This window comes from Bidens hawaiensis, unplaced genomic scaffold (genome assembly GCF_021521415.1).
Source record: "Bidens hawaiensis isolate Kalapana, Puna unplaced genomic scaffold, B.hawaiensis_p1.1 tig00016126_1, whole genome shotgun sequence".
Classification (NCBI taxonomy): domain Eukaryota; kingdom Viridiplantae; phylum Streptophyta; class Magnoliopsida; order Asterales; family Asteraceae; genus Bidens; species Bidens hawaiensis.
The window spans coordinates 333,129-358,565 of record NW_027492469.1 but is presented as its reverse complement, the minus strand read 5'-3'; the positions used below and the strand labels follow the sequence as shown (position 1 = coordinate 358,565).

Below are 25,437 nucleotides of genomic sequence, written 5' to 3'. Positions count from 1 at the left end.
ATACATTGAACAACATCACAACCTAAGCCTATTGCCACTTTCTGGGCATTCCAACTACACCCAGATTAGTTATACAGCCCAGTTTAGTATTGAGATTATAATAATATTAAAATATTAATATTATTATAATATTGATTATAGGAACTACTGATAGCGGACCAAACAAACCACGAGCTGATACAGTACTGATTATCCACTAAACCGTGAGTTTCATGACCCCACTTCTAAACTATTTTACGAACTTTTGGGGTGAAAAGCATGTTTGATTATATATACATACCTGAAACATGTATTGATGTGAATTATCTAAGTGCTAACACACGAAAGTCCCCACGATCACAGTGATTAACTTCGAGCCGGTGGCTTGTGAATAGTACTATTGGTTTGACAAACCCAAACGGAGCCGGCATGTATTGCTGAGACTTTACCCCGTTTGCACATGACCATAATTATACAACACGCTATGTAGTGTTAGACATAGCTACTTGGGGCATGTTGTGGGCGGAAAGGGGCCACAGTGGTTGATTGAGCGTGGGAAATGGATGTACGCAGCATATACAGTCAAGGCTTCACTGTAGCTTAGCGTAATTACGTCATTTACATACATACATACATACTTATTCCATGATTACAAGTGTTAACTTGTGAATACTCATTACTGTTTTCTCAAAACTCGTGAAACTCACCAACTCTAGTAGTTGACCCATTTTAAACTGTTTTTCAGGTGTATCTAAATCGGAATGATTTGGTGATCTGTTACTTGCCCAAGATGTGTGGTTGATGCTATGTGAATAGAAGCAAGGGCGTTAGTAGTAAGACCATATAGTTAACGAACTAGTTTTGTTTGTATCGCCTAGTCTGTAAAACAATGATAGAACAATGAATTGTAATATATTGTAAATTAGTTTGTGATGTTTCTTTATAAACAATGTGTTGATACCAGAGGTGTCTGTTACATTCCCGTTTTACGCTTCCGCATTGTGCTAGTCGGGGTGTGACATTATAACTCACCAAGTTTATGTTTTTCTTACATCTTATAACCCGATCTACTAAGGTATCGATTTGCATGTCGAAATCACCCACAAAACTTAACCTTGTGGGCCAATACTCACCTTTGGCTTCGGGTTCGGTTCGGATCTGGACAACTCGAGGATCTGGACGTGTTCTTGTTGTTTGAAGACACTTGAATGCCAAGATCTTCCTTACTTTAGCCCGGATTCGGATTCGGGTCTTGAGAGAGAGTATGTGTGTGTTCTAGGGAGTGTGTGTGTGTGTTGTTGGAAGAAACTGGTGAAAGGATGGGTGGATGGCCTTATATAGAGGGCTATGGACCCCACCACCCACTTTCTTTACCAAATCCAATCCTTATCCAAACACTTGACACACAACTAATTTAACGACACACAGTTAACAATAAAACTTTCCGTTATTTATTATTTAACAAAAGTTGGATGTTACAAGACGTTATAATCTTTTTTTTTCCCGTCAATCCGTCATCATGTAATGGAGCATCATGTTGTTCATCTAACCAAGTCAAAGCAGCCATAACAAAATTGATCTTGAAATATTAACTAACAAGGCTACTGGTGTTAGTAAAATAGATGGAAATATAACTTTTATAAACCATGAGGACATAAATGATTAAAAAAAACTTTTTTTTTTCCTTTTAAAGAAGATGATAATAGTTTTGTTTTTTGTTTTTTGTTTTTTTTTTTGCCTTTTCTTTTGCTGACACATGATAATAGTGTTTTTTCTCCCGAAGACGAGAATATATATTGTGGTGTTTCTTTTACTTGGTTTATTTCTAAGTTTTTAAGTGGGTGTTCATTTGTTATGTTGTTTTTCATGTAAATTAGTTTAGTCGATTTATAGAAAGAGAATCGAAAATCTAATATTGTCACTAAAAATGAATATTGCTTAACATAAAAGTTGATTGTCTGTAAATAATGACAATTTTTTTATGAATCGTAGATTTCATTAAAGCAACCACACTCTATCGAGTAGCTAGTAGGGGCGGATAGAAAATAACATATAGCAATTTACAAGACAACACTTTCCATTTCGCCAATCTAAGTTTAAATGTCTGGCCCTACTTTTGATCAAGAAGAAGATTAAAGCTTTAATGTCTCCCAGGATGTTCTCCACTTTAACTGGCTTGTTCAAGAAGATACACTTATTCCGAGTTCTCCAATGTACCAACATATTCATGGGCGGACCTTATTAAGGACGGGGAGGGGTTGTGCCCCCCCACGGGTTTTTGGTTCAGAAGTAGAATATATAACCCATGTCTTTGTAATTGTGCTATGTTTTATATCTTTTGTCTCTCCTATTCGAAAGCTCATATTCATTTATGTGAAAGAACATGTTATTTTTTGGGATTTATATTCTTTATTTGATGAAAAAAAATTGGTTGCTTTATATGTATGAAGTTATGACTAGTTTAAAATTTTTGGCCTCTCTAATGTAACTGTTCACGTTTCGTCCATTGAACATACCACCGTAATAATGGACTGAACCATCTTCCTCTTATGCTCAATGGCAGGAATGCATTTGTGAATATAAAAATATCCTTAACCGAAAAGGCAAACATAGGAGATATATCACACCAAGAACTAATACTTTGCCAAACCACTGAAGCCACATAACAAGAAGTAAAAACATGATCCACTAACTCACCCGTCGTCAAACAACAGCTGCAAATGTCCGGCCCTGATAAAAATTTCCTTTTAATTAAATTGTCAATCATGGGAAGACGATTTAGGATCGCCCGCCATGCTACAACATTCAGTGTCAACGGCACCCAAGAATTCCAATCCAAAATGTTGTTTTGAGGCAACGGGTCAGCTCTACAAAGGAGCCTTTTAATCGAAGCAACCGAAAATAATCCGGATTGCTATCCCCTCTTCACATCCACTTATCTTGAGCACATTTAAATCTAAAGTTATAGTGACAATTAAAGTCGGAAATTATATTTTACTATATAGTTAAAGGACGAAAAAAAAACTAATTTATCTTATTCAGTTCTTTTTAATTGTTTCAGTTTGATTGAAATTAAAAAATTAGCTGTTTAAAAAAAATATATGACAAACATTTATATTTAAAAGTAGTTTAAACTGATTATTTCTAAAAGTATAATAATCACATTAATAATCCAACAAATCATTAGTAACTAAAATTAAACCAAACAAGAAAACTGAATAATATCCATTTTTTATGTGATATAAAATATAATATCACAAAATATATAAAAAAATATTGGTTGAGGTTAAGGCGTAATTGGACACGTGCAGTGCATGGAGCCGTGTCACTCACAAATATCAAAAATGCCGTAGCTCCTTACCTACCTACCTACCTAGCTATATCTAGGGTTTCCATTGACGACTATTCCATTTTGCTTCTTACGAAGATGAAGTTCGGTCAGATGTTTTCCGAGTATCTTCACGATGAACAAGTCAACTCTTTCGATCCCAACAAGTTCTCTCACATCGAGTACAAGCGCCTTAAGAAGGTTTTGAAAACTTGTCGCTGTCAAGATTGCTCCGACATCAATAACATCGAAGAAGAAGATCATCAGAATAATACAGTTTCAGATATTCGTTGTAATTATAACTCCTGCCAACGTAAGTTTGTTATATTATAAAGTAGTGTAATTTACATCGAAATGAAACGCTACAAGCTGCGTAACATCTTTTTGAATCCCTTCGATACATTTGGGTCTCTTGCCTGCCCCATGCTGCTGCGAACGTTTTTTTAAAAGAGTTCACCTGGTCGTGCATAGTAAGTCAATGACGCCGAAGAACGAGTAGGATCGGTTTTGCTATTCAAAAGGGTAGCTGCGCAGCTTGTAGCCTTGCCTGCCTCTCTATTGTAATTGGATACTTTTATTTGTTTATTGAAATAGAATATATAATCTCACTGAAATATATATATATAGATGTATATGTATGTATGTATGATATTGATGTAGTTTTTTTTTTTGGTTGGATTTTTTTTAGGGTGTGATCAGATATTTTTTGGTGAGATAATGAAGGAAGCTTCTGATATAGCTTGTTGTTTTAGTTCAAGAGTGAGGCATCTTGTGCATCTTCATTGCACCACTGGTTTGCATAGATGTTTACTGCATTTGTTTCACTGTTTCAAGTATGAACAACAAGCACTTGCACATGAGGGAACAATGCTGATTGGTTATGTTATTATGAATGCTATAGCTCTTAAGAAGATTCTTAAGAAATATGATAAAGTAAGCTTAAGATAATTTTGTCTTGAAATTAATGGTTAATTTCTAGCAGATAGATAAAAGTAAAACCTAAAATGTTTGCTGTCTCGTCTCGGCACTTCGTCTTGTCTAGTGAGTTTGGACAATATTTTTTACTATGTTCCGCCATTTCAAATGGCTGAACCACTGTGAATAAAACCTAAAATGTTTACTTTTTAATTATTATATGTTTACTTATTGATTATTTAGAGTGGTTATGCCATTTGAAACGGCGGAACATAGGAGGATCGTGATTGTCAATCAAAAAGTAAATTTATAATGATTAAAATGTAAACACGTAGGTTTAATTTGTAGTGATTCCACCTTTTGAAATGGCGAAACATGGGAGAATCGTCCAACTCACCAGACAAGTGCTGACACAAACTTCAAACATTTTAGGTTCTGCCATTTCAAATAGATGATCGCCTATATATAAACCAAAAGATTCCCGTCTCTCTCTTTGAAAATTATTAGGGTTTTATCCCATTTTTGAAGGAAAAAAATCAAGCTTAAGATCACTTTGGTTTTCCAATTACTAATTTATGGATTTTGTTTTGTGTTTTAAGTTTCTGTCTGTCTGTTTGTTTGTTTGGTTTCGCAGGTACACAAATCTGTAAGCGGTATGAACTTCAAGTCCAAGTTGCAGGCTGAACACTTGGAGATTTCACAGTCACCATGGTTGATTGAATTGGTGGCTTTTTTTATCAACTTCAATGAATCAAACCATATGATTGACTACAAGCTTCACATACCACCATTCTCTTGTGATCTCACCATTGCAGATTCAGAACCTGTGTTGAGATTAGTGCTTCAAGGTTATGCAAATTTGGAATATAATCTCGCTTGCCCGATTTGTTTGGTACGGTTATGCTTCGAACTTATTACTTATTAATCTTGTAAACTGAATGCATCTTTAATTTACATGAGTTTCATTTTCATGTCACCAGAATACTGTTTTTCATCCATGTGCTTTGAGCTGTGGGCATATCTTTTGCAAGTCATGTGCTTGTTCGGCAGCATCGGTTTTAATTTTTGAAGGGCTTAAATCTGCAAGCCCAAAAATGAAGTGTCCAGTTTGCAGAGAGGTTAGCATGAGTTCAACCCTTCTGGCTTCTGTACCTATTTAGTTAGATCAATTATCCATCGGTAAGTAAGCGAGTGCATGTAATTGCAGGATGATGTATATGGTAATGCAGTGAGCATGTGTGAACTCAATTTACTTTTAAAGCGGCGGTAAGTAGTAATATTATACTAAAGTTTAAAAATCTCGGGAATGGTTAGAGTTAAAAGGAATCCTACATGGGATTTGCAGGTTTAAAGAACAATGGAAAGAAAGACTTGTTGAAGAACATGATGAAGTTACAAAGCAAACTAAACTGTATTGGGAGTCACAAACTAGATATTTTACTGGAATTTGATTATCGATAATACTATATCGATCATATGAACACACATGAAAATGGTAATTAGCTTACCTATCTTTTATCCAATTAGCACCTATGAGATATATTTCTTTTAGCAAGTTTTGTTTATTTGGTATGAATGTTTAATGGTAAGTATGAAGGATGTATCTGGTAATCAAAGCTTGACAACAACCAAAGTTAAGTTTGTACTTCTTATTTTTATGTTTTTAGAGTTATTGGGGATTGCAGGCAGTGGCGGATCCAGGAAAAAAAATCACAAGGGTCGGAAGAGGGTCGGTGTCCAAATTTCATAGGATTGACCGGGATTTTAACATATATATACCTTTAAAGTTATTTTTTCACAGGGCCGGCCGACACCTACACCTTAGGTGTAGCTTCGCCACTGATTGTAGGCTGGGGCGGTCAGTTTGGTTATATATATATATATATATATATAGGATCATGATAGAGAACTTTTTGGGAATTGAGAACTATGAGAACTATTTTGGACCACAAAAAAACCCAAAAATAAAAAAAATCATAAAACAAAAAAAAACACAAAAATAAAAAAAGTAAAAAAATCAAAGTTTTTATTTATCATCCGGTTTCTATAAAAAAATTCTCGGTTTAGCTAAATTATACATATACATATATGTATAATATGTACATATATGTACACACATGTTTTTTTCCTATACACATATGTATAATTTAAGGTAAATGATAATGTACATATGTGTACATTACATAACTAGAGATTAAATGAAATTATACATATGTGTATAGGTATAATATGAATTAAAAAAAAAAAATCGGTTTTTTTATTATACATATATGTATGATATGTACACACATGTTTTTTGCTATACACATATGTATAATTTAAGGTAAATGATAACATACATATGTGTATATTACGTAACTAGAGATTAAATAAAATTATACATATGTGTATAGGTATAATACGAATTAAAAAGAAAAAAAATTTCGGTTTTTTTTTTAATGAAACCGGAATGAAATATAAGAATTTTGGTTTTTTTACTCTTTTAAAAATTTTCGGTTTTGTTTGTTTTATAATTTTTTTAATATTTTTTAGAGGGTTTTTTTAGTGGTCCAAAATGATTCTCAAAGTTCTCAATTTACCAATGGTTCTCTTAGGATCCTTACTATATATATATGTATGTATGTATTAGAACTGATCATATAACCGATCATGTTAAAGGTGTGCACGGTTTTGGGCTCATACTGAACCGAAAACCGAAACTTCGGTATGAAAACCGTCTAGCTTAGGTTTATTTCATGTTTTACCATTTAGGCTTGAAATTTTCTGGTTGAAAAAAATTTGCGGGGGTAAACTCGTTATGTAAGTTTGTTCTCCTCTTATTGACTCTCAACCGTCAAATTGAAGTAATTAGCTCCTACGCTGTCTCCACCAATCAAATCAATTTATATTTGCTCGCTTGAATTCCCCTAGTCTTGCAGTACTGTAATCGATTGGGCGATAATTGGAGCTTGTTCTTTGGGGGTTGGAGGTTCGTTTTGTTTTCAGTGATTGAAGAGCGTCGAACAATGCCTTTGGTGCTCTTGTTCGGATTTTTTTATTATTCTTTTAGCTACTATTTCTATGTCGGTCATTCGTAGTTTTGTTGTTGACACATCGTTTTTGATCCTCGAGGTAAACTTAGGGCGCGTTTGTTTCACGGACTTTTTTTAAAGGTTTTGGAATTAGAATTGGAATGGAATGTTTGAGAATCCCTATCATGTGTTTGGTTGGTTAATATTTATTGGAATTGTAATCTTCTTCATTCTTGTTTTTTTTTTTTTGAAGAATGAGGACAACAAAGGAAATGTTTTAGTTTTTTTTACATTTTTTGTTTTTGAGTTATGTTTTTTTATTAATTTTTTGAATTTTTTTTGAAGAGGTTTTATTAATAATAAAAACACCTCCAAAAAAAATTCAAAAAAATTAATAAAAAAATCATAACTCAAAATATAAATCAAAAACAAAAAATGTAAAGAAACTAAAACGTTTCCGCCTTTGCCCTCGTTCTTCAAACAAAAAAAACGACCCGAAACCTGTTTTGACCCGTTCTGACCTGAACCTTTTGACCCTAACTTGTTCCGACCGAACCAAAACAACTTTTTTTTAGTTGACCCATTCCGACCCTAACCCGTTCCGACCCATGACCTGTTTCGACCCAACCCAACCCATTTGCCACCCCTAGTGATTAGGGTTAATAAAACAATCCTTTATTTTCAATAACAATACTTATAAAATATGTGGGATTTTAAAATCACATGAAATGTGGGATTTGATGGGATTTAGTTTCCATTCCCATTATTTCATTTAATGAAACGGATATATATCAATTCATGGGATTTAAAATCCCATTCCTTAGAATTTCTTCCAAATCCTTGAAACGAACATGACCTTAGTTAACAGTTAACAAGGTTTTGTGTATTTCTTCATCAAAATAGCTATTCAGCTTCTCACTTTTTACACCCGTTTTAACTTTTTTCTTCATCATCATGTTTCAAGTTCCTTTCTTTGTTTTCATACATTTGATATTGATATGAAAGAAAATTTCGTAATACAGATTAAAAAATATTGGTTTGAATTGCAAAGAATCTTAAAAAATTTTGGTCCCACATACGGAAATTGCACTAGTGATCAATTAGTTTCCACTTTTTTCCTCCACAACAAAATAAACTTGATAATGAAGTTGGTAAAAAATAAAAAATAAAAGTAATAAAGCTGCTATTTACAAATGAAAAACATTATTAGCCTATTAGGATTCGATACTAGTTGAGAATTAGTAGGAATGGATCATTACAACACTATTTAGAAATGCATAAAGTTTAGCCTGCACATTCAACAATCTAGATTCATAAAAAGAATTTTTTTATCAAAATAGGGTGGGAGGAAAAAATATTTATCAAAATGGGTGATTTTAAAAATATTTACCAAATAGGTTTTTTTTTTCTATTTTTAAAATTTTAACTTAAAGGTAAAAATAAAAATAGTACGCCCCTCTCAAGAAAAAAAATACGTTCGTCCATCGTTCCAATATATGGCAGGTTTCTTAATTGCCGGTTTGATATCGTTTGTTCAATCATAGGCTTGAGTCGATTCTTCGGTCATAGGTTTGATTTCGGTTGTGTTTCTAAAGGTTCGTAGGTTCGATTCAGAGGTTAATCACGAGTTGAATCACTTTCTTCAGTTGGTTTCTATGTTGGGAAGTTTTGTTTTGTTTTTATTTGACAAAATTTCATCCTCTTTTTCTTTGACGTTTTCAAGGTGTGTGTTTCTTTATTCCATTTTACTATATGTATTTTGTATGATTGCTCACCACTCGATTTCGTTCAATGGATATTGTTCCCAACTAATTTATGATTTTTCATGCCTGTGAACTGTTTGATTAAATGCATGCTTGGAAAATAATTCTCATTGATATAAAAGCTTGAATGAAAGTACTATTATTTTCTTCAAAGAAAAGAAAAAATACTTTCTGATTTGTACTTAGTTTGCTATTTACACACTGATCACATGCTTTACGAATCAAGAAAAAACTAATTAAGAGAAGGAAACTAATACCCCCTCAGTTGTAAACAGGTGTTTTTAAGCTAGAACCAAACCAAATTGGATTTGGTTGGGAAAATTATCAAATCCGAATAAACTAATCCGAACAAATTGAATTAACGGATATTCGAAACCGATAAACACCCTAAGGGTATGACTGCTGAAGCTTACTTAATTTGGATGTAAAAGATCAAAGGTAAATGGTTAAGTTGTTAGAATTAAAAAAAAATAGAAAAAAACCTATTTTGGTAAATACTTTTAAAATCATCCATTTTGATAAATATTTTTTCCTTTCACCCCATTTTGGTAAAAAAAACCTCTTCATAAAAACTGATTTATTAATATTCCAACTTGAAATATAACGGGTCTATTTATTTTCATGTTGGGGAATATTGTGCATTTAGGAATTTATTATGATTTTAAAGCTAGCAAATTGTTGTATCACTGTATGCAATGAAAAATTAGTTTAAGAGTAAAACTTGATATATTTTGCAAAATAATATTCACCGATAGTTAATAGTTTATAAGAGGATAATACTTCAATTCTTATTTAAAAATTGAACATAGTGGCCAATGAAATTCTAGACCAACACAAGAGTACATGCAAATTTAATATTAATTCAAATGTGAACCATTACCAGAAATGAGAATCAACACCGATTCACATGTAAAATCATCCAGGTTCATATGTGAACTATGTTTATTTGTTTATTAATGTATAATTTCACATGTGAACCAATATTGATTGCAATGGAAAAGACGTAGTTATTTACTTTCAATCAATTGCATATATGATTAAAAAAACGTAGTTGAACGTGTAGGTCCTCTAGATGGATCTCAAGACTTGACTCGGATCAATCCGTGTTGTTGGTTAGTGGAAATCACCAACGACACTCGGATCTCGGATGTTAGTTTTGTTTAGTTTATTTTCTAGAAAGTAAGAAGAAAAAGGAAGAAGTTAGAGAGAGAAACTTCTTTTATTTCCAAAGTGAGTGTTGTGTTGTGAAAGAGTTGGAGTGTTGGAGAAATGGGTTATGTGGCCCTTTTATAGGGTTCGCATTTGCAAGCACTGGTTCAAGCAACAACTTGATATTCAAAAGCGGCTTAGTCAGTCCCCAAAAAAAGCTTTTAGTAGCCCTGATTCAAGGACTGATCAAGTTGATAGTGAACCCAGTGAAATGGATATGAGATCCAAAGTAAATAAAGTAAAACACAAAAAGAAACCTTTTTGGAAATCCAAAAAGGATAAAATCAAAAAGGATTCTAAGACTGTAAAGTCTGAAGATTCACCAAAAACAGTTTCAAAATCAAGAAAAGAAAAGTCCAAAATTGCCAAAACCAAAGAACAAGTTTTTGCTTGTATTCCTAAGGACTGTTTTTCATCAAGTAAGGCTCCAACAAGAAATAAATGGTTTTTAGAAAATAAAATCAAGTTTGGTCGATTTACGGTTGACCTTCCCGGGAACCCATGTCTATTTGAACGCTTAGTACATGCAGGGTCAATCAAGGAGGACTATCAATAGTATTAGGTACTTAGATAGTGATTGCACCCGGCATATGATGGGAGACAAACCCTTGCTATTTGATGCTAAACCATTTGATGGCGGATTCGAGTCTTTCATAAGCGACATGAGAGGCCAAACTTCATGGAAGGGAAGCCTTGTTTAAATGGTTCAACAACTTTTCAAGCGTTTCTCAAACCAACCTCGTCCAACTGCTTCTCTCAAGTGATGGATCCAGCATCAGTTGTTGGATCTCGGTTTGAATCTCTTCAACTTTGTTATACAATGTGATGATGCATGCTTAAGATGGTCTATCTGACAACAACTTTGCTGACCTTTTCACTAAAGCCATCGATCATGCCCGGTTTGAATTTCTGGTCGAATCGCTCGGCATGATCAATTTTGACTAAAACAACCTATCTATCCTTTTGTTTTAAAATTGTAAATATTTTTCAAATATGTCACAATTTTAGAGGGAGAAAATGAGTTAAGTTTAACTCACCAAAAAGATTTTCAATTCATCTTTAGAAAAGCAAAAACAAATCATTTGATTTACCAAAAAAAATTTATATTACTTTTAAGAAAATATAAAAGGAATTGTCCCGTTTAGAGGGAGTTCCTGCTTAGAAGGAGTTGGATAATTAAAATTTTCAAATTTTGAGAAATTGATCCGACCATTGGAAAATGATAGTACATTGATATGCAATGATCCTAGCGCATGAAAAGTGTATATCAAAAGTCTACAAAATCACTCACAGATGTGTAGATAGGCTTGGCAAACAAACAAGTGTCGGGTGATATAAACCTAAATTTCTGCCGGTACTAATGGATATACAATTATGAAGCGGTTGCATGATTCCGTGAAGTCATATTCATGAAGGCAGAAATGTAATTACACATGTCATACCCAAACCTCTTTTTACCTGATCACAGTTGTCTTATGAAATATGTGTCAATTTTTAATTTTTCTTTGAGTCAAGAAAAGAAAAGGAAAAAGAAAAGAAAAAGAAAAAGAGTCAAGAAAAGAAAAATAAAAACAAAAGAAAAATCAAGAAAAAGAGTCTATCTTAGGATTTTAACTTCTGTTTTATTTCTTCATTTATTTTTATTCAAGCCTTAGACTTTCTCTGGTTGTAGTCATACAAGACCTGATTGTTAAGACCCTGAATCTTCTGCTTTCTTTTAATCTTTCTAGATTGAGTTAAGTGTGCACAAATAAAGCATAAAGTGTCAAGTATGTTAACAAGAGTACTGTGATCAAATAAGAAAGATTTAAGTCAAGTTGAGGTGATATGTTAACAAAAAGTAAGCCCGAGATATGATGGAATAAGTAACATGTCCGATTAAGTAGGGACCACATAAGCACCGTGCCTAATTGTACTTTAAACGTATCATTTTGGCATCAAAACACTTGTCAAGTTAAACAAACGGACAATATCTATAGTCGGTGATGAAATTGTGACATAATAATATCAAAATGGAAACGCGATATAGGGCTTTGCAAATCAATATAATTCCATGTTGTGATCTTCTCACAAAAATATTAAAATCATTTAGAAAATTTTGTAAATATTATTGATATATAATATTAATTTCATCTTTACTCCTATCTTTTATTGTTTATTTTGATTTTGTTTTATTTTAGTTTCAACTTCAAAAAGTTATGTATATATTTTCGTTATTTTTAAAATATATGAAAATGCCAAAAAGATTTTAAGTTTTTATTATGTTTGTACATATTTTGTTAAACTTTGTTTCATTCAAAATCATGTGTTTTGTTGTCAAGGTCGTTCATGCAAAGTTCGTTGGAAATCTGGGACTTAAACAAATCATTTACAAGTTGAGGGACTGAAATTGGGAGGACCTGTGAACAAATTCTTCCTTGACCCTCGAAAGGGTCTGTGAACGAATCTTATTCGTTCTAAGTTTTGTGCAGGTGTACATGGACAGGTAGATCAAGAGCAAGTTTGCTTGGAGTTGCAGGTGCTGAAGCGCTTAAAAGAGAACGAGAACGTGAAAGTTGGTGATTGAAGCTAAAGATGAACTGATCGTGTTTGAAGACAAGGAAAGAAACCAGTCGGCTCAAGAAAGTCAACAAAAAGAAGATTAGATGTCGAGCCTCCCGCATCTGATGTTTCTAAAATTTGCTGTTGCCGATCCTTCTCAGAAAATAAGATAAGAACGGAAAATAAAGATTTGTCCAAGATCCAATCTGGTTCAAGATCCTGGATCAAGACAAGTACTAAGTTTTAAGAAATAAAGACGAAGCAAAGAACTTGACGAAGGTTCCTCGACATACTCAATCCTAGAGGGAGATTGTAGGGCCAATATTCTATATTGTTTTTAGGATTGTGTATGTCATTTTAGTTTGCTTTTAGTCGATGTATTTCGTACTCGATATGTTTATTTTGTAAGTATTGGATAGGGGTGCAAACGAGCCAAGCCGAGGCCGAGCTCGACTAGGCTCGAGCTCGGCTCGTTTAGCTTATACAGAGCTCGAGCTCGGCTCGATTCAAGCTCTATTTTCAAAGCTTGAGCTCGGCTCATGAGCAGATTTTCAAGCTCGAGCTCGGCTCGGGCTCGGCTCGTTTACTATATATCAACTATTTTTTATATAATTATAATTATTTTATATAATTTTTTTCCTATCATAACTGTTTGTATAAAATAGTATATATTATTTAGTTATTTCTATTTATTTTTTCATAGCATTATATATATTAATTAATAATTATTAAATATATATTTTAATAAATTATAAAAATGACAGGTTCGTTTAGGCTCGCGAGCCGGCTCGAGCTCGACAAGTGAAGCTCGAGCTCGTTTATTGAACGAGCTTATTTTTAGGCTCGAGCTCCGGCTCGATTAAGCTCGGCTCGATCGAGCTTTTTAACAAGCCGATTTCGAGTAGCTCGGCTCATTTGCACCCCTAGTATTGGAGAAATGAGGACCCTATAAAAGGGTCACTTAACCCATTTCTCCAACACAACACTCACTTTGGAAATAAAAGAAGTTTCTCTCTCTAACTTCTTCCTTTTTCTTCTTACTTTCTAGAAAATAAACTAAACAAAACTAAGATCTGAGATCCGAGTGTCGTTGGTGATTTCCGCTAACCAACAACACGGATTGATCCGAGTCAAGTCTTGAGATCCATCTAGAGGACCTACAGAACGCATCATGTTAGTTCATGTGTGAATTGTAACTAATTTTAACCGAACTGCGTACACTAGTTTTATAAGTTTTAATGCCCAGCATGGGTTAAATTGATAAATAGCCGTATAAATTTTAATGTAAGTTAACATGGGTTAAAATGAGAAATAACAGTAGTAAACATGTGAATTTACATCAAGTTTTAAGTACATGCAAATATGAAAAAGCCTAGTTGAATCCACCATGTTATATGAATGGTGAACCCATATCATTTCACATGTGAACAAAATAAGTTCAATAAAAGTTTCTCAAGCGGGTGCCTATTTTAAGAACTGATGTATTATTAAAACTGTATGATCACATATGCTTTATGCTTCAATAGAATGATAAAATTATAAAAAAAAAATGAATTAGTTGTATAACCCTAAGTTTCAGGTGTTTATCCTTACTAAAGTAGCGTGTTATTGAGTCTATAAGGGTGGTCATTAGGATTTCAAAATTTTAGTTTAGAAGGACGTGTATTAGTTTTTTGAAGAAAAAGATAAGAATGAGTTGGAAGAGATTTTTGCTACTAAATCAGGAAAACATCTCTTGTCAGGTAATACAAGATTTTGATATTATAAGTGGTATTTTTTTCATGATGTTTTACGTTAGAAAGAAATTGACGTGACACCTATCATTATTAAATACAAAATATTGTACAACCTCGTATGTCGATTTCTTTTCTTTGCTTTTACAAGCAGGAAAGTGTGATAACTACTTCTATATTTCTCCTAATTATTTATGAAGGATGGTAATGAGGCATGGAGGGCAGTAAATAAACCGAATCAAACACAATAGCGTCTTTTTCATGTTTATCCATTAAGTTTTACCGGACAAGCGAATAATTCACGAACATGTAACTGAACAAAATTTGTTCTCTGTGTTCGTTCGTTAAGGGAATGAACTAGTTTGTGTATAAATGAACTAACACAAAGAATGAATTATTTGATTTGGCTACATGAAAATAATCAGTGCCAAACAATTCGACTTGATTACGAAGTTTGTGTTTGTATTTTTTATAACATTCATATTCTTATGGTAATTTACATATAAATTAATCACATCATACTTAAATATATTTTTGTTTTATAGTTAATAATTTAGCTAAATCTATATGATAAGATTAGAAAAGTCATTAAAAAATATTTAAAACCTTTAATGAACAAGCATAAACAAAAGTTAATGAATGCAAACAAATACATTATCGAACGAACATGACCTCTGCTTGTTTTCGTTCATTTAGTTAATCGAACGAAATTTCTTGTTCATGTCTGTTTATTTATTAAATATCCAAACGTAAACGAACTTATTGTTTGTTTTGTTAAGAATTATCCGTCAAGATTTTCAAATATATTTCTTACTATTTTCATTTTAATATAATTTTATCATTCAATGAACTTTAAAATATAAAACTAAAAAATTGTAAATTAGTAAATTGTTCTATCACCCAGCCAAATAAAAAATGTTTACGATCATTATTCGATTTAACAAGTATGCATGCTTTAGATAATCAAACCCGATGTCACTTACGTTACGTTATCAAGTCTCATTTAACAAAAGGAGGGAAAAGAAAAAAGAGGAAAATATGAATAAATCATGTTCCAGAGTTTTTTAAAAAGATAAGGGGAGGAGAAATAAGAGAAAATGCTAGAAAATTTGATTATATTATCATCCTTTCAAATTGAAGAGATGAGAGAAAATACTTATGTCTAGTAATAACTTTCTACTAATTCCTAAATTACCCTTATATCTAACTCCTATTATAGTTTACTCAAAGGATATAATAGGAAAATTGTATCTTTCTTTTCTTTTCCTCTTAACTCGGAAGGGCATGTTTGGAATTGAGTTTGAAAAATGTTTATTGGCTTATTGGCTTTTTCAAAAAGTCATTTGAAAAGCCAGGATTTGGGGCTTTTGGAAACTGCTTTTTAATCATTTCAAAAAGCTAAAATAGAAAATATTGTTGTGATTGCCAAACACATTTTAATTTATTGGATTTTTGAAAACACCAATAAACCAATAAACATTTTTCAAACTCAATCTCAAACATGCTCTTATTATTCTTTTTTTTTCATTAAACTCAGACTCACGAAATAAAATTATACATTTTCCTTCCCGTAGCTTTCTTTTTTGTCATAATTCTTCTTCTTCCTCATAAGTACTTTAAATGAGACTCGAACATAGTATTAATACTATATCCGTCTCCCACTCACAAAGCTTTTCCATTCCCATACAATGTTTGAGATTTGTCTCTGAGATTCGTGCTAGTTTGCCATCTTGTTACTCTACTCACCATTAAATCCAATATAAAGTTATTATTTGTTCATAATAAAAGTAAATAAATAGTAGTGTATCATTAGGGTGTTATTTATTTGACTTGACTTCATTTTATCTTTATACACACATCCAATGGCATTCTATAGTTTGCTCTCTCGTTTACGCTCTTCTTCTTCTAAACCCATCAAATACATTCAAACCTCCATCAACCACACACCCCAATCTCAATCAACAATCCTTAACAACACCATTCTGATCAACTCAAACCATCGTCATTCATGGAGGACCTGCTTGCTTCCGATCATTCTCGCAGTCTCTGGAGGCTCACTTGCGTTTCAATTTCAAAAAAACCCATCTTTATGCGACGCGCCCAATCTCCAAGAAAGGTTTTTTCAGATTGATTGTTGCATTTTGATTGGTTCTGTGTAATGGGTTTTGGTTTAATTTTGATGGGTTTGAATCTTTATTGGGTTTCAGTGGCGTCCGAATTGGGGGTAAAGATAGCACGGAGCATGTTGTCAAGGGTAATTATAAGCCGGTCCCACCGGAGCTTGTTGATGAACTCAAGGCTATATGTCAAGTAATAATCTTTATCTTATTCTTGTTCATTAATAATATAACCTTTTGAATTATTATTCCATTGCAAGTTTGTATTATTGCTTAATTTTTGCCGATGAGCTAGTGGCGGAGTGGTAAGGGAGAGACTTAGTGTGTTCATGTGACCCAGGTTCGATTCCTGCCCCAACATTTAGTTTCTGGGCACCAGGGTGATTATGGGAGCCTATGCGAGTAGATGGCTTTCACTAGTTGGATCCTTGAACTGTATGGGTTTTATCTCACAGCACTGTCGTGCCTTTGGGCGAGTGTTCACGGGCGTTGGCCCTAGGTGAGGGTTTTTCCCAGATCGAAAGATGAGTGTATCCCGATCTGGTGAAGTTAACCAGTAGCCCATTTGGAGGATTCGTTGACCGTTCAAAAAAAAGTTTGTATCGTTGCAAACCCTAATTAGACTGATTGATTTTCTGTTGCAAACTAGTAATTTATCTTTTCAGAGTACCAGATATCACTACAGTTTGCAAAATCACATATTTTTATTTGAATTTTCAAAAGATTAGGAATCATGGTCAATCACTAGTGTTTATCTGCAAATTAGTTTCGCTATCTAAAAAGGGTTGGCGGCACAACTTGTTGCTCGTTTGCCTTCTGTAACGATGTAAACATTACTTTTTAACATGAATGAAAATTAGGCTAAATTAAGTTTTGTGTATGCTAGTAGTTCATTTCATATATGAAGCTTAAAATGAATGATTGACCTTGATTAGTTATTTGTGCCTCTTTCTTTGGAACAAAGACGATTGCTTTATTCCATATTGACATCTTTAGCAATTTGAGTGTTATATATATGTTATATGAATAGGAGTGTTTATAATGCTAATTTTACAGGATAATATGACTTTGGATCATGATGAGAGATATTTCCATGGGAAACCACAATACAGTTTTCACAAAGCGGTCAATATCCCCGATGTTGTTGTGTTTCCGAGGTAACACGCAATTTGTGGTTTTAAGTTAATATCAAGATAATGAATAAATAGTTAATTTTTTGTGAAACTTTTTTTTATGTGTGCAGGTCAGAAGATGATGTATCTAAGATTGTCAAAGCTTGTAACAATTATAAGGTCAGATCCCTTATGTTGATTCATTGGTTGAAGCATGCAAAGCTACTTGTATGAATATACACTAACCATATATTATGGTTTTTCTTTAATCTTCCATTTTGCAGGTCCCTATTGTACCGTACGGTGGAGCTACATCAATTGAAGGTCACACTTTATCTCCTAATGGAGGTGTTTGCATTGACATGACCCTAATGAAAGTATGAACCAACCTTTCTTGTTCAAACTTATGGTACATGGCCAACCTTGTGTCATTGTTGGTTGATTTTTCATGAGCACACACACACGCGCGCGCACACATAGTTGTCAAAAATTTGAAGTCTTTCTTTAACAACTTGTTTCTCAATCTTGTTATGTATAAGATTCCTTTGTAGGCTACTCAATCCTTATTTATTTGGTTATAGAATGTCAAAGCACTACATGTTAAGGACATGGATGTGGTCGTTGAGCCCGGGATCGGATGAATGGAGCTTAATGAATACTTAGCACCATATGGTCTATTCTTTCCTCTTGACCCCGGTTAGTATATAAGTTCTTTTACATGAAAATTTGTTTTCATGTTAATTCATATTTATAGATGTATCAAGTAGGACCTGGAGCAACCATCGGAGGGATGTGTGGGACCCGTTGTTCTGGTTCATTAGCTGTTAGGTAGACACTTCGTTTCGTTTAATATCTCCTTGTTTTTCTAGTGTTTGAGTATGTCCTTATGCTTTAAGTATGCAGGTACGGAACCATGCGTGACAATGTGATAAATCTCAAGGTTCTTTTTTATTTAATTTAATTCAGTTATTTTAGTGAATTAATTTTCACATCATGTCATGATTAGTTTCCTTTGTAGGTTGTCTTAGCAGATGGAGAGGTTGTCAAGACAGCATCTCGTGCTAGGAAAAGTGCTGCTGGGTGGGTATAATTTTCATTCGCAAAAAGAATATGCGTTTTAGTTTTATGTATTGGAGCGTAATTATAGATGAAGTGAAAGGGTGTTATTGGTGTAGGTATGATCTTACTCGGCTGATGATTGGCAGTGAAGGCACTCTAGGTGTAATAACAGAAGTCACTCTGCGTCTTCAGAAGATTCCAGAACATTCCATTGTAACTTCATTTTTATGAAATTTCTTAATGCTCCCTTATGATCTACCAAGGTTCTTGATTCCCCGATTTCCTTGCAGGTTGCAATGTGCAATTTTCCTACCATTAAAGATGCAGCTGATGTGGCAATTGCAACAATGCTGTCTGGCATACAGGTATGCTTTTGTCTGTTTGACAACTTTTAGTCTTCTTTTGTTAAATCTTGTTCAACCGCCACTGAAAAATGCGAAGTTGTGAATTGATAATGTTTTGGTAGGTGTCAAGAGTGGAGCTGTTAGATGAGGTTCAAGTGAGGGCTATTAATCTTGCCAATGGAAAAGAATTGCCTGAAATTCCAACTTTAATGTTTGAGTTAATTGGCACTGGTAATTGATTCTCTCACATGTTATTAGACTTATGTCATGTTAGAACTTAGAACATCCAAAACATATCTTGGAAGATATGTGATAAAGAGTACATGTTTGCCGATTGGTACATCAAGTTTTTTATTCTACATAGTTACATAAATGAGGATTGCTGATACTTTATGCTTATTATATCTTGTAATAAGGCTGTTAATGTTTATCTTCAAATTTTTTATTTTTATATGCGCGTGAGCAGACAAGTATAGTTCAAAAGATTGCATCTGAGCATAACGGGTCAGATTTGTTTTCGCAGAAGATAAAGATGCTAAAAAGGAACTTTGGAAGGTTAGTTAATTCTAATCACTGCATTATTACTAAACTTACTATGTTAATTTCTTCTTATTATTACAAAAATATTTTGATATAGATAAGGAAAGAAGCTCTTTATGCATGTTTAGCCTTGGCACCTAATTGTGAAGCAATGACAACGGTTAGTCGATTAATTCGTTTTTTTCTTATTATTTCCCTCATAAAAGCACCATAAGTATCTGCAAACTGTTATGGTTGACCCGAAAGTCAAAAATAATTTCTATTTCAGGATGTGTGTGTTCCCTTATCACATCTGGCTGAGCTAATTTCTAAATCTAAACAAGAACTAGACGCTTCATCTCTGCTATGGTATGCTTCATCTGTATTCTTGACAAACCAACTTGATTTGGCCGGTGACTATTTTGACCTGTTCCTGTTAACAGCACAGTGATTGCTCATGCCGGTGATGGTAATTTCCACACAGTAATGTTATTCAATCCAGAAGACGAAGAACAACGTAAGGAGGCTGAAAGATTAAACAACTTCATGGTTCATGCTGCATTATCAATGGAAGGGACATGTACCGGAGAACATGGTGTCGGTACAGGGAAACTGAAAGTAAGCATATATATACATATGAATGAACAAATTCCGTGTTTTTTTCTTTAAGTTGTGTTAAATGTCTGAAATACCCCTCGCCGATGATTGTATTTGCAGTATCTTGAAAAGGAACTCGGACGAGAGAATTTGAGGACAATGAAAAAGATAAAGGCGGCTTTGGACCCCAACGATATTATGAATCCGGGAACGCTTATTCCGCCTCATATATGCTTGTAATCAAGAACTCTTGTCATGTTGTAACAGAGAGACAAATTAAAGTCTCATTGTACTGGTTTTGTATAACCAAACCGAATAAAAAAGATATGGCTGGTGATACATACAAATACAAGTATAATTTTTTTAAGGATTACTCCATAGAATAGTAACCAGGTTTCTAAATTGTTCCAATCAAGTCACTCATAAAATCTTTTGTTTCAATCAGGTCACTAAAGTTTCATTTTTGTTCTAATCCTAAATATTTTACCCGCGTAACTAGGTTTTTTTTTCATTTTTAAATTAAATAAATAAATATAATATAGAAGACCTGAACATTATTCATGATACACAATTACAACTTCCATCTTCAAACCCTACCAGCCCTAATACCATCGTCTTATTCAATCGACCATCTTTACATGCATCAAGAACACATCTTTATCAATATTGATGTCGAATCAAGAGCCAGGTTTAACAACTAGTGTTGAGGAGGAAGTCGACATATCCAACAACGATCACAACATGGCTTCAGTACCAATCGAACAACAGGTGTGTTTATTTTACCTTTACTTCTTAATATGTGTACGCCAACTGCTCGATAAAATGCCTATGTGAGACTTGCGTTATTTTTGTGAAGAAAACAAGTATATTGGAAATTTATTTTAGTTGTTAAACTATATGTTGTTTGGTTTTACGAAATTGAAATGAGACTTTCTCAATATGCTAGATAATTCATACGTCATTACTACTTTGTTGCAATTGATGAAATTGGTGACGTAAATTCAATGCTTTTATTATCTACTATTGGAATTAGTACTAGGAAGTATGCCCATGAAAGTTTATGTGAATATGCAATATGTGATCATGTAATGTATATGGTGCTTCAAATGGCCCACTTCAACTGTTGAACGGGTATGACCCGGACCGGAACCGGAACCGTTTACATGAAATTATGAAACCCAGAACCAGACCATTTACAAATGGGCCGGTCCGGGTTTTGAAACGGTTTACACTACACCCCGTTTTGCATGCATAAATGATTTATTCAATGAAGTAGCCTGCATATGAACATTCTGTTGGAAATTTTGGGCTACATATGCAGGTTACTTCATATGCAGGTTACTTCACTTGCTGTTAACCCGCATGCACGAATGGTTTATTTATTGGATGAGCGAATTCGGTACCGGTACTGGTAACGAACCGGTACTGAAATTGGTACCGATTTGGGTTAATTACTTGTCCAACTTGAGTAAAATTAGTTGATAATATTAACGCGGTACAAGAGTAAATATTTATGCACTAATTTGTGCATATATATAATATTAACCCGATATATGTAATATTAACCCGGTACATATGCAGGTTTCTTCATATGCATAAACATTTTTGTTCTTTTTTTTTTTACTTCTTTAATTTTTGCCTTTTTTTGGTTTTATAATATTTAAAAAAAAAACTGAGATGAAATTTAGTTAATTAATTCATCACTGACCTAATTTTACTCAAGTTGATATTATCAACTAAATGACGTGCACAAATTAGTAATTGTATAAGGAAAATTTGTTAATCAACTCTTCACTTGTAATGGGTTTTTTACTTGTCCAACAGTGACAACTTAAGTAAAATTAGTTGCATTTGTGTCGCTGACCATCACTTTGACCAAAAATTGGCATTTCCTGAATTTTGACAAAAAGATGTCAAAATGCTTATGTTTGTTGGCTGTGTATTCAATACTGGTGCAATATTGATTCAGACACCTATGTTATACAAAGATGATACCAACTGTTTAATCAAACTCCTCCTAGTAAAGAATTATTTGTTTTTGCACAACATGACATTTTCCTTGTACCGGTACCAAAGTTTTGAGTTTCAGGATCGGTAACGGTACCGGAATTTTCTGAATTTTTACCTTCAATACCATGGTACCGGTATCGAACCAAATATTTCGGTACCGGTATCGGTACCAAGAATTTGTGATTTTCGGGATTGATATTTTCGGTACCGGTACCGGTCGGTATCGATACGGTACCGAGCTCATCCCTATTCACAACAGTCTCAAACCCTATCAACCTAATAGAAGAGAGATTATGATTTGTGCAAGTCCAGATTTCTTGGGATTGATTCGAACTATTAAGTATTTTAAACTTGTTTCATCCTTTTAAAACCGTAAATTTACTTTGTCAGGCGAACTTTGAAGATACTATATGTGATAATGATGATGTTGATGTTCATGATCCTTTCTTGGATTTACTTTTGTTTTGACAACGATGATGGGGATGAAGTTGATCTTAATTCTGTTGAAGATTGGAGTGGAAGTGAACAAGACTATGAAAAGGATGTTGAGGATGAAGATTATGAGGATGTAGATGTTGTGTATCCTTGTTATGTACCTAATGTGGATTGGAAATTGGCAAAGCCCGTAGTGTCAATGAAATTTGAGAGTCCCGCGCAACTGAAAGACATGCTAACTGATTATGGTGTTGCAAATGGTCACCAATTAGTGTTCACGGTAAATGACCACAATAGGTTGTTAGTAAGATGCGGGACCAAAGAAATTGAAGACGATGTGAATGGGAGGAAAAAGAATGTGTGGAAGTGTCTATTTAGGCTTTGGGCCTCTAGGAATAAAGAGGATGATTCTTTTCAAATAAAATCACTAAATGATAAGCATACATGCTCAAGGAAGTTTTATTTGGGTTCGCTTGTTACGTATACTTGGATTGCAAAACGATTTTTCAAGCAGATAATTCAAAATCCCGAAATTAGTTATAGGAAAATACAAGAAGATATCCTAAAAAAGTACCAATGCAAAGTGAGTCATGGTCAATGTGGTAGAGCAAAAGATAAGGTATTGGATGACTATGAGGGTGGGTTGAAAGAGCATTATGCAAGACTTTCAGATTATCAAGCAGAGATATTGGAAACAAACCCGGGGAGTACTGTGAGGATGGCTGTGGAAACGATGCCAAATGGAGAAGTTTATTTTAGTGGTTACTATATTTGTTTTAAAGCTGTTAAAGATGGGTGGATCAGTGGTTGTAGGAAAGTTACTTGTTTAGATGGATGTTTTCTGAAAAATCATGGTCAGATACTCTCGGCTGTTGGAAGAGACGCGAATAATCATATTTTTCCTTTTAGCATGGGCTGTTGTGTCTGTTGAAAATAAAGAAAACTGGAACTGGTTTCTTAATCTATTGCGGATTGACATTGAAATGGAAGATGGACTTGGACTAACTCTAATTTCCGATCAACATAAGGTATTTTGTACTTATTACACACCTATATATATATGTTGTTTATAACTTCTATTTTATGTTTTTGTATTGATTAGGGAATTACAGAGGCCGTAAAGGATGTATTTCCAAATGCTGAGCACAGGCAGTGTACAAGACACACTTTATGAAAAAATTCCGTGGGCTTCAATCTAAAAATTTGTTTTGGGCTGCTGCAAAGTCCACTAGTAAGCAATGGTTTGAAAGACATATGGAAGAGTTGAAAACTAGTAGTAAAGGTGCGTATGATCATCTTATGGAAAGAAATCCGATTACTTAGTCAAGAGCTTTTTTTTTAAGTTGGTAGGGCATGTGATGCATTCGAGAATGGAATGAGTGAAAGCTTTAATTCGCGCATACGAACCGCACGAAGGAAGCCCATTATCAGTATGTTAAAAGATATTAGAAGATTTGTGATGCGTAGAATGTTCTTAATGGCAAAAAAATCGGAAAGATTTGAACATGAAGTCTGCCCTATAATCAGAAAAAAAAAACTAGAAGATATTAAAAAGAAACAAAGGTAATGGTTATATTTTTATCTTTTTCTTATCTTGTAATGAATTTTAATAGACTTTTGGGTTGATGATGTAGGCACTATGAAGTTACTCCCAGCGGTAAAGACATATTTGAAGTAAGGAGTGAAAAAAATGCATTTGTAGTGAAGATTCGGGAACAAACTTGCACGTGCAGATCATGGAAATTGTCAGGCATCCCTTGTGTTCATACGGTAGCAGCTTTAGGGTTCATCAACATAAACCCAGAAACTTTTGTCAGCAATTGGTTTACAAAAGACATGTTTAAGGAAGCATATAAACATTGTATCAAACCGTTAAAAGGAAGTATGCATTGGCCTAAAATAGATGATATTAAACCTCTACCTACAAAAGAAAGACGAATGCCCGGCAGACCGTCAGTGAAAAGGAAAAGAGACCCTTTAGAGAAAGAAAAGAAGAACAAAAAAGAAAAGAACAAAAAGGTTGGAACTGCAAGAAAAGTGACTTGTCAAAACTACAAAGAAACTGGACATAACATCAGGTCTTGCACGAAGGAGAAAAAAGATCCACAACCAAAGGTGGCAAGAGCAAAAGGTAGAAATAAAAAAGAAGAGTCAAGAAGTGTGAGCTGCAAGGGGGTAGAGTAGGTGATTATACTCGGTTGTACACATTTTTGGTGTATTTAGTCTCTGTTTGTGAGGTATTTGGGGTATTTTTGACCCATTTGGGCTTATCAGAATCATTTGGATTTATTTTGGTTTATCTTGACATGCTAAGATTTTTGGTGTATTTTGATCGTTTGAGCATTTAAGATGTATACTTTGGTTTATTTTGACATGGTAAAGTTGAAATTTTATCATTGTTTAGTCATGTTCTTGTATAATAATATAATTAAAAGGGTCGTAATTTTTCATATTTTTGTTAAAAAAGAGGTATTGTTTATAAAAGGTTGTAATATTTATAGAGAGTGTTTTTTTTTTCCATTAAAAAAATATTTTTTGAACATTTTCGCAATTTTTTAAAATTTTCTCAATTTATTGCAATATTTTGAAATATGTTTTGCAAATTTTCGAAATTTTAAAATTATTTTTCATAAATTTTACTAATTTTCGCAATCTTTAAAAGTTATTATGCAGGTCAAAAATTAATTTAAAAATGAAAAAAAAACCTAGATTACCTACTATGCAGGTAAAATATCTAGGATTGGAACAAAAATGAAACTTTATGA

At 33.5% G+C, this 25,437-nt stretch overlaps 2 protein-coding genes and 1 pseudogene across 3 annotated transcripts; all 3 read left to right on the top strand.

Annotated features, from left to right (window-relative positions):
• The first annotated feature begins 3,404 nt into the window (after nt 1-3,404).
• On the top strand, nt 3,405-5,700 carry LOC143550692 (putative E3 ubiquitin-protein ligase BAH1-like). The gene is made up of 6 exons (XM_077041301.1): nt 3,405-3,620; nt 3,996-4,240; nt 4,857-5,114; nt 5,203-5,340; nt 5,430-5,488; nt 5,568-5,700. The coding sequence occupies exons 1-6, from the start codon at nt 3,407-3,409 to the stop codon at nt 5,671-5,673; spliced, it is 1,020 nt and encodes a 339-aa protein (XP_076897416.1). The 5' UTR covers nt 3,405-3,406; the 3' UTR covers nt 5,674-5,700.
• Nucleotides 5,701-16,341: 10,641 nt separating this feature from the next.
• LOC143550707 (D-lactate dehydrogenase [cytochrome], mitochondrial-like) lies at nt 16,342-20,494 on the top strand (annotated as a pseudogene). The gene is made up of 17 exons (XR_013138373.1): nt 16,342-16,595; nt 16,687-16,789; nt 17,653-17,753; nt 17,840-17,888; nt 17,993-18,085; nt 18,290-18,404; nt 18,476-18,536; nt 18,612-18,648; nt 18,727-18,788; nt 18,884-18,980; nt 19,058-19,132; nt 19,234-19,342; nt 19,561-19,666; nt 19,749-19,811; nt 19,920-19,999; nt 20,074-20,248; nt 20,348-20,494. The product of XR_013138373.1 is annotated as a D-lactate dehydrogenase [cytochrome], mitochondrial-like (transcript).
• A 2,161-nt stretch (nt 20,495-22,655) lies between these two features.
• On the top strand, nt 22,656-24,856 carry LOC143550705 (uncharacterized). The gene is made up of 4 exons (XM_077041311.1): nt 22,656-23,467; nt 23,532-23,700; nt 23,775-23,821; nt 24,307-24,856. The coding sequence occupies exons 1-4, from the start codon at nt 22,656-22,658 to the stop codon at nt 24,854-24,856; spliced, it is 1,578 nt and encodes a 525-aa protein (XP_076897426.1).
• The last annotated feature ends 581 nt before the right edge of the window (nt 24,857-25,437 follow it).